Genomic DNA, 9,189 nt, shown 5'->3' with positions numbered 1-9,189 from the left:
GGCTAGAGGTGGTCATTTCCAACATTTGTTATGAATCGTATTACATTTCATTTCATGGAACGTATAAAAAAAAGTGTTGATAAATCCACCCCAGTGTAATGTAACAGGAATATTGAAAAAAATACTTGTAGTTAGTCCTTTCCGAGTAAACGAAAATTAGAGAATTTCAAGTTTTTAGCATTACTGGAATTAAAGAGGAAAATATAAAAACTCAATTTCAGTTACCACCGTTTTCACGAGTGATATCTCGAAAATTTTGTTATTATATATATTGTTATAAAAATTTTCTTCAATTTTATAATTTGTTGATCTGATCATTTTAAAACCTTATAAAACCTGACTTTATGAAATGCCATTATCATTATTAGTTTCTAGTGGAACGGTGGATTAAATAGAAGTAAAACAATGAAAATGAATATTATCCCAAGAGAAGTAGTTCAATATGTTGAAGGGGAAATTTTTCATCCACTCCCAGCTCAAACGGAAACAAAACTGTTAACAATGTCTGAGGATCTGAAATTTTTGCAGTCAAAGGTTGAAGAGAGACCTGATTTAAATTTCGATGTAATTTTAGCGTTGGAAAGAAAAAAAATAAATATATTATTGGGCTATACCTTTTTGCCTGACAGAAATTTGAAAATATTCACTTTTTCCCATGGTTTTTCTACACTTACGCGACTTAAGAAACCTCATCACTGATTTTTCTTAATTTTTTTTCGCAAACTCTTATTCACATTGTGTTTATTAAGTCATTCATTCTTTGGAGCTGAATATCCATTACCTCTTTTCAATTCAACTAAAATTCATTAATTTCTATCTAGTAATTATTATTTTTCTCAATTCTACTAACAAAATTCCATGAATGTGTTGATAATCGAAATAATCAATTCATTTCAGTACGCTTTTACACACATCACCTAAACATTAATGTTTCCAATATCGATACTGATTAAAACTTTTCGACCGGATTATTTCTCTTTGGCATTGGCGATTTCTCTCTAACTCCCAGATCGACGAATTTCTAGATATCGAGCTCCGTTGGGATCAAAGAGTGATTTAGCTTCTGTCTAGCGCGTTGAATTGCTCAAATTTTTCCATTTCCTAGGTATCTATCATATTTTCACTATAATTTCATCAGATGCATCAGTATCCATTTTCCTTATTCCATTAAATGAGTGCTTTATAAGATATAAGATTATTGCCTTTGATTTCAGATTTTATATTTTTTATTCATATAAAATTGAAATTATGCGTTCCTCGTATTTTTATAAATCTTTATTCAAGAATATTCAAGGATTAATAGATCTTAGCAAATATTTGAGAAAGTTATAGATGAGATACGCATTATATATCTGTTTGAGGCATAGATACAAGGTAGGATCGACCATGCCGTATCACTAAATTAACTGTGTATAAATATATAAAGTTTTGAAATTTCCAATAAAACTATTTTTGATATGGAATAAATAATTTTTTAATAGTTTATCTATCATATTATAGACCTCAATTTTCGTTATCGCAAGAATTATACTTACAAAAGAAGATGATTATGTTGAAGAGATACTTGTAGAATTTTCTATGTAGTAGCAGATATGGACTGAAATCTAAGCCAGATATAATTGAAATTGATCAAACTAGCAATCAAAGAATTTGTTAGTCCATTTACGGAAGACAAAGATGATATCTAAAAAGTTGCTTCACCAGAATGGGTCTCAGCTATCCACTGAGAAGACTGGATCATATAGAGAGTAGAAACCAATCTGCAGGACATAGATACAGGTTTGTATAGTGAACTTTATTTTTAGCTGAGAATCTCTTCAATACGATTGGTTGTATTCCACCAAGGCCATTGACTCTATTGATGTCTAGGCCATCGAGAAGTTTTGCTGCGGGGCGGGGTCTAAATTCTATTCCTGGCATCGATGAGCTCCAGGTAGGCTGGGTGGTAGTTCTCCTTGCGAATCAAGAGTTGTATTTGAAGCTAATATGTATGGTCCAGCAAGTAACAAATGAGACATTCGTTTCCTAAATATGTGACAAAAATGTTTTCACCTGGAAGTGTACCGATTTTACAGTAGATTTTACATATATAGTAACAAAATTTGATATATTTGATATTCTTTTTTAATACTAGAATCATAAGATAACTTATTAGCTAAGATGTGATATTTTTAAACTATAGCGATATAGTGAAAATCAATAGATTCAACCCACATAGTGAATTAAGAAATCAGTACAACATTTTTTTTGCTATATATAATATTTAATCACAAAAGCATTCCATTTAGATAGTTGTGCTGAGCGATATTTTACAAAAAAGTTCACCACATAGGAGATTGGAGCTTGCAACTCATTTGTAAATATAGTGAAGGAATTTATGGGCTACAATATTGATGTAAGCTATGAATGAAAAGTGAATGAACTTCTAGATTCTTATAAATCGCCATACTGCAGTATGTCATTGTCAATTTGGAAACAGCGACGTGTAAGGTGGAAGATTCCAATAAAATATCAGTACATTGGAAATTCAGTACTAAGTGCTATTGGGTCCAGTGTGATTAGTTATGGTTTCTGACGAACAAAAAATGTACTGCAAATAAATATTTTTGATTTGCTATGCATTAGAAATCGAACGAATACAGCGAACAAATAACGATAAAAACATTGTGAAATCATTTTTGACATGAATATCAAAGGAAACTATTCTGTATGTGGTTTTTAGATGGAATGAAAAAATACTCAAGTGTGATAGCGTTACAGCTCTTTTGTGGTAATCTTTTCATTGAAATAACAACTAGATATTGTTTTTCACGGCTTGAACTCTCTCTATTGCTTTTCCTCAACTCCTTTTCATCGCGTCTGCATTGCGCCAGTTTGCTTTCCATAACTTCTGTAAGTCTTCCTCACATGCATCTTGCCATTTTCTACGTGGACGCACTTTTCTTCCTTTTGCTCCTTCTCCACTTGTTAAGGCTCTCACCTATTTTCTCCTATTCTGGCTATATTCCCCAATCAACGCAGACTTTTTGCCGTTACTATATAGCCGAACTCTGCCTAACCATAAAACTTTTTAGTCTCTGAATTCGTTCTTCCTCTCAAATCATCTGGTTTCAATCTAATAATTCTCCTATGCATTTAGCCTCTTTTCCTCTTTTTAATAATAATGATTTAGCATTTACTACCATATAAAACCGTAATGTTTTATCTTCTTAGCTTCGCTACCCTTGAGATAACTTTGGATCTCAATAGGTTTTCTGGAGCTCCAACTTTTTTATTGCCTCTTGCCAATATTTTGTCAAATTCTTTTATTGCGTCTCCTCTACTTGTTACCTCTCAGGTATTCAAACTCTTGTACTCTATCGAACCAGAATGTCTTGTTCTGCTCTATTGTCATTTTTAATAGCTCGTTTCATATTTGTGAATAATCAATAAATAAAATGAATTGTTTGTTGTTTTTAATAGGAACCACATTGGAGTCATAGGACTATACAATAAAATGATTGGCAATAAAATTTACATTCAATTTGATTACAATAATGTTTATTCATTGACAAATGCTTTTTGGTATTTGAACAAATGTTTGAAGAATTGAGCAATTATTTCTAAATAAATAATTGGAGATAATACAAAAAACAATCTCAACTGATCACCCTTTATTATCATTTTCTGTTACTATGAATCGAATTGAGTTTGCGTTAGAGCTCTATATATCATTCAGACATTATTATTTCTAATGCCGATACTGATTAGAACTTCTCGACTCTATTACTTCTCTTCGGCTCTGGCGATTCCCGTTCAAATCCCAAATCGACGAAATTCCAGATATTAGGGTCCGTTGGGACTAAAGAGCGATTTAGCTTCCGCCTAGTATCCTGAATAGCTCAAAGACGATGAATTCATATTTCCTACTTGAGAGAAATATATACTCATTTCGTCATTATCCGATAAGATATACAGTATTCGTTTGTCGTGTAATGCAGCGAAGTCAAAGTCGACGGTGATATATAGTAATTTTAAATAATGAATCAATTTCTAAACAATCGTGTTTACCAAAGAAAAAATCGAAGAAATAACAATGTTTGTAGCTATCGAATGTCCAACGTCTACGCGGTAGCTACACACAAAAAAGTATATACTCAAAGCTGTTGGTAGAAGCAGAATGTGAAAAAATTTCCTCAATAAAACCCTATAAAAAATAGTAATAAATGGTGATATGGATATATCTTAGCGATAAGCAGTGTATAGTCAAACCTTCATTTCCTCCTCCGCCTGTCGAGCGCTAAGAATAGAAACTCATCCGAAATGCCTTGAAAAGCAAAGTGCCAACGAGATGAAGCTCCATCTAGTTGGTAGATGAAGTCTTGCTGCTTTTCAATAACTAGACCAAAGCGCCATTGTCAATACTTGTACGAGTACACCTATTCCCATCACAATTTATTTCGCAAAGAGAAAAGTTAAAAAGTATCGAATGGAATTAGGCGCAAAAGCCAATTATCTTTATATTAAAATATTTATATTTTACACACCCCATATACGAACATTGTATGGATCGAATTTTCCACTGACAACTGCTTCGTCACTAGATATTATACGCTATAGAAACGCGTCTTTCTTCCTATTTCGCAACAAATGAGCACGAGATGTTCCTCTTTATCATCAGGATTGAGGCACTTCTCAAATTTAGTATGTAGTACGTCTTGTACAACAAATGCGGTATTAGAACTTTACGTATAGTTGTAGATTTTCCAAATTCTTTAGCAGGTATATTGGAAGACTTAGATTGCAAATGAAACTCACTAGAATCAGCAGCTAATGGAATTTATATTTGTTAGATAAATACTGAATTTGGTGAGAAATACACACTATCCTACAATTTGTGACTCAAGCGCTAATCAAATCTTTTCACAGTAGACAGCAAGTGTTGTAAGGAATGAAATTCTAAACGACCTTTAGAACCGCATTACTGGCGGTGTGCTAATACTTCATAGATTCTTGTCTAGGAGCAGACCACTTACAATCTTCTCAACATTTTTCTTCTTCGTTTTTTTGCTGGCTTTTGAGTGTATCCGAAATATCACCACAGGAATTTTAAAACACTCAAATCCTAACTAACATTCAATTTTGTTTAAACAACTCACTTTAGTCAAAATAAGCACTATAACTACGTTGGGAAAATTGATAATTTTTCAGGCTTTATATCAAGCTTTTCACTTTAATATTTTAGTTTGGATATATTCCAATATTTCTATTATGATTGTATTTATTACTTGATCAGACAATTGGTAAGAAACTAAATGGAATGGATTTTCATTGTGTTTTTCCCTAAAGTAGTTTTAGTTTATTCCATTAGAAATTATGCAAGTACGGAAAAATCCACTACGATACGATTTAGAACATTTTATTTTCAGTAGTAATAACCCAAGAACATTGATAATTATTCGAAAACATTCTATAACAGATTTCGAAAGCTTATCACATGGGAACAGACTGACGATTTAGGCGCTTGAGACACAAATTGTAGGTCCATGTATTTCTCACCAAATCCAGTACTACAACTATAAAATCCATAAGCTGCTGATACTAGTAATTTCTGCAGAAAGTGTAATAAAGTAAGTTTTGTTTGCTGTCTAAGTCTACCAATAGACCTGTCATAATAGCAACCAGCATGATAAACATTTCCATAGCAACGATATATTTATTGGCATTATTTAAAAAATGTACTGGGAAAAAAATCCACATATTCCTAAAAATATATTAGACCTAGCGATACAAGCCTGGGCTGATTTGTTACCAGAAAAATCTAGGTCGAGTACGAATACAATTATCAACTTTTAAGGAATGCCAAGATCTCAAAAAATTTCATATTTTGAGTGATGATTTTCTCCTAGTTCATTTTGTTGAAAAAGACAAGAATATGAAATCTCTAACGGTATGGAGTCGGTTCTCAATGCTAAAGAATTGTTAAGCTATAATATAAGTAACTACATTTTTATGCGAAGCTTCAGATGTAAAATATCTAATGTCAAAAGTGATTTTGGTGTTTGGGATCTTTGGCGCATGTCGTAGAGATGATTTAATGTGTAGGAGTTCAGACATTTTTACGATAATGGGCGTTTCATTGTTGTGTTTTTGTGAGAAGGAAAAAATCATATGTCAAGAAGTTTAACCATTACCAATGAAGGATATATCTACGGCCTAAAAATATGAATAACAGAAGATTATTTGTTCATCGATTTCTACTGGTAGCTCTGCTGCAGAGACACGAGGTTCTCTGTGCTGCACTGTGCCCCATTTAGAAAGCCTTCTAAATGTATCGCGAAACACTTTGTTTCATGAGCCCGAGCTGCATTTCCGTCAGCAAACGCACAAAAGTGTACGCAATGTCTGCGTACTCATGATTTGTGAATGTAGCTAGCGTGATATCAGTGCGAAAAAGTTTCAAAAAAGAAAATAGTCCAAAACAACTCAACGTGAAAGAGTTCAACGCCGTTTTACCAGCAGATCTCTACTTTACACGGAGAAATAACAAAAAATAGAGGAACACAATAATAACGTCACCCGCAGGGAGTTAGTAACCAACTGGCAACTGCAGAAGAAAACAAGGGAGGGCGCTGTGGCAAACGGATTTTTCTACCTGCTTCGACACAAACGCTTTAAAAACCGGTTGTCTCGGAAATCCCATAGCTCTACATTTTTGATTCATTTCATTCGCAACGTGTAAATTTTATGTTTGAGCTAACTTCGGCCAATGATTTGCATTTTTGTAATATGATAAAAGTACAAAGATGTTTTTAAAGTATTTTGGATGAAAATAGCATCGGTACTTTTCTTGTTTTAAAGCTACGAAAACTAATTTGTTTTCGAAAAAAGATAACTTTCTTATATCTTTGATGCCATAACTTGATAATTAGTATGTAGTTTTTATTTGATTGACTAGAGACTCCTTATACGCATTAATGGGCAATAAAATCCCTAAAACTTGTTGTTTCTGTTTTATTTCATACAAACGGCAGTAAAACCCTCATAAAATGAAAAACACAAAATTAACCATATCTCAAAATCCAACATACATTGCACTAAGATATGTATGGTTAAAAACACTTCAAATGAGTCCCTCTATCACCTCATCACCTCCTTAAATGTGAATAGTTTAATTTGATTTTTAATACTTGTCTATTAGCATGGAAAGCTCGATTAGTATTAATTACTTGTTCTTCAATCTCAGTACTTGTGTCTTCTCTATTATTGATCATTACGCCGAGGTACTTAAAATTTCATTAACTTTCTGGCCGATATACAACCGCGTATTTATATAAAAAGAAGTATTCGATAATTACTTTCTAGAGAATGAACAAAGGAATAATAAATGCCTTCCTAAAAATTGAAAATAATATAAACAAAGCGTCATAAAAACAATATCAACGGTTTCAGCTTTTATTACGAAGTTTGTACCCGTTGCGTTTACAAAATTCTAGATTCTATTGAAATGAACAAACAAGACCGACTTCACGGTCTTTGTTGTGAACGAGCTCGTGACAAAAGTATTGCTGTTAAGTGGAATCAATTACGTTCGTGGAATACAAAAATAATTTATCGATGAAATAAAAACAAATGAAAAACTAATAAATATATTGGAAACTCATGATACATTAGATATAAGGAAACAAGTGCTGCATTTCATATGATGAACAGTTATATTTCCATTTATTATCACAGAAATTCATCACAAACTTCAATCAAATATCATATAATACTACTTATCATATATTATAGTAACAAGCTTCTTATAGTTAGTCCTTTATATTTTTTTCACTTAACAAGAAAATACAACGATTAACAATATAAAATGAAAACATATAGAAAAATAACACATCGCGCAAAAACACGAATATATCCTAAAACTACGGAAATCATCTGAAAAATATCACTTTTGAATTATTTGTAATAATAATAGTTTCGAGTATAAAATCATTGACCAAAATAATCTCTTCTCACTCTCCACATCATGAGTTCCAAGCAAGCATTGGCGTCCTCAAAACTATCATGGCCCCCAGCATTTCCTTGGATGTTCTTCTTCAAGATTGTCTCACACAAATGCTTCAAGGACCTCCTGTAAGGAAAACCTTGGCAGTGAGGAAAGGTTTTTGCAGTATCTACCACTAAATAATGAACTAGTCTCAAGGCGCGTAGGTCATTTTCCAAGCCGTGCCCGATAAGGATTGTTTCGCTAGTGATGAATCGCATCAAGTCGTTTTGTACTTCCCTCAACGATTTTGTACCGAGATGGATGTCATCCTTTGTAATACCAGAAAATCGAGTATTGAAATCAATTATTTCACTTTCGGGACGTACAAAACTACTGTAAATGAGATCACCACCCAACCCTACAACGGTCACTTTAGCGATTTCCAGCCCGTGGACCGTAAAGCACATTTCACAGTCGATAGCGTACACTTTGAAATACTTCTCTCGATTTAAAAATAAGTATGGTGTGGGAGCGGAAACAAACTGTCCATGGAATTTGTTAATACCATTGATTAATCCGCTCCAAACGTGAACTTCGCTTGTACTGCATCCTTCAGCTATTGCCGACTGACTGCAGCAGCTATACCGCCTTTCCTCTTTTCCGTTATACACCACTCGCTGCAATTTACCCCAGTGGTAAAAGCAGCAATCTGTGGAAATATATTTTCTCGATGTAATGATGAATAATTTACCACATCTGCTGCATTTTCGTGTTCTGGAAATGTTGTCTACAATGGGAAAAGTCTCGTAAGAGACTCTGTCAATCCTATAGGTTGATTCTGTTCGCTCTCCAGGTACGAAATCGTTTGCGGATGGGTTCAATACCGTACCCTTTGTTTTCTTAAAGTTACTAGAATCTTTCTTTTCAATAGTAACAATGTTACGATATTCCTCTGAATATGTTGGATAACCCATCATTTTCAGATCTTCTATTGTCAAGACGTAGTTCAGAAGAAGATTATAGAAAGTATTTTTGTCGATATTGTGTTTCTCCATGGATTGCTTGTTACTGAAACAATTGAGAAGATTTAATGCATATATAGTGTGTCTCGAAATTAGTCAGAGAAATCGGCTCAAATAATTTTAGTACTTTTCCCACACCTTAAATTAACGAGAATGGGCTCCTGTTAAAATATGATTAATAAAAAAAGTTTCTGACCAACA

General features: G+C 33.2%; 1 protein-coding gene across 1 annotated transcript; it reads right to left on the bottom strand.

The window, feature by feature from the left end:
- Positions 1-7,968: 7,968 nt before the first annotated feature.
- On the bottom strand, positions 7,969-8,943 carry LOC130898912 (exonuclease GOR-like). Its single transcript, XM_057808513.1, has one exon. The coding sequence runs from the start codon at positions 8,941-8,943 to the stop codon at positions 7,969-7,971; it is 975 nt and encodes a 324-aa protein (XP_057664496.1).
- Positions 8,944-9,189: the final 246 nt, after the last annotated feature.

This window comes from Diorhabda carinulata, chromosome 10 (genome assembly GCF_026250575.1).
Source record: "Diorhabda carinulata isolate Delta chromosome 10, icDioCari1.1, whole genome shotgun sequence".
Taxonomy (NCBI): Eukaryota; Metazoa; Arthropoda; class Insecta; order Coleoptera; family Chrysomelidae; genus Diorhabda; species Diorhabda carinulata.
This window is presented reverse-complemented; position numbering and strand designations above follow the sequence as displayed.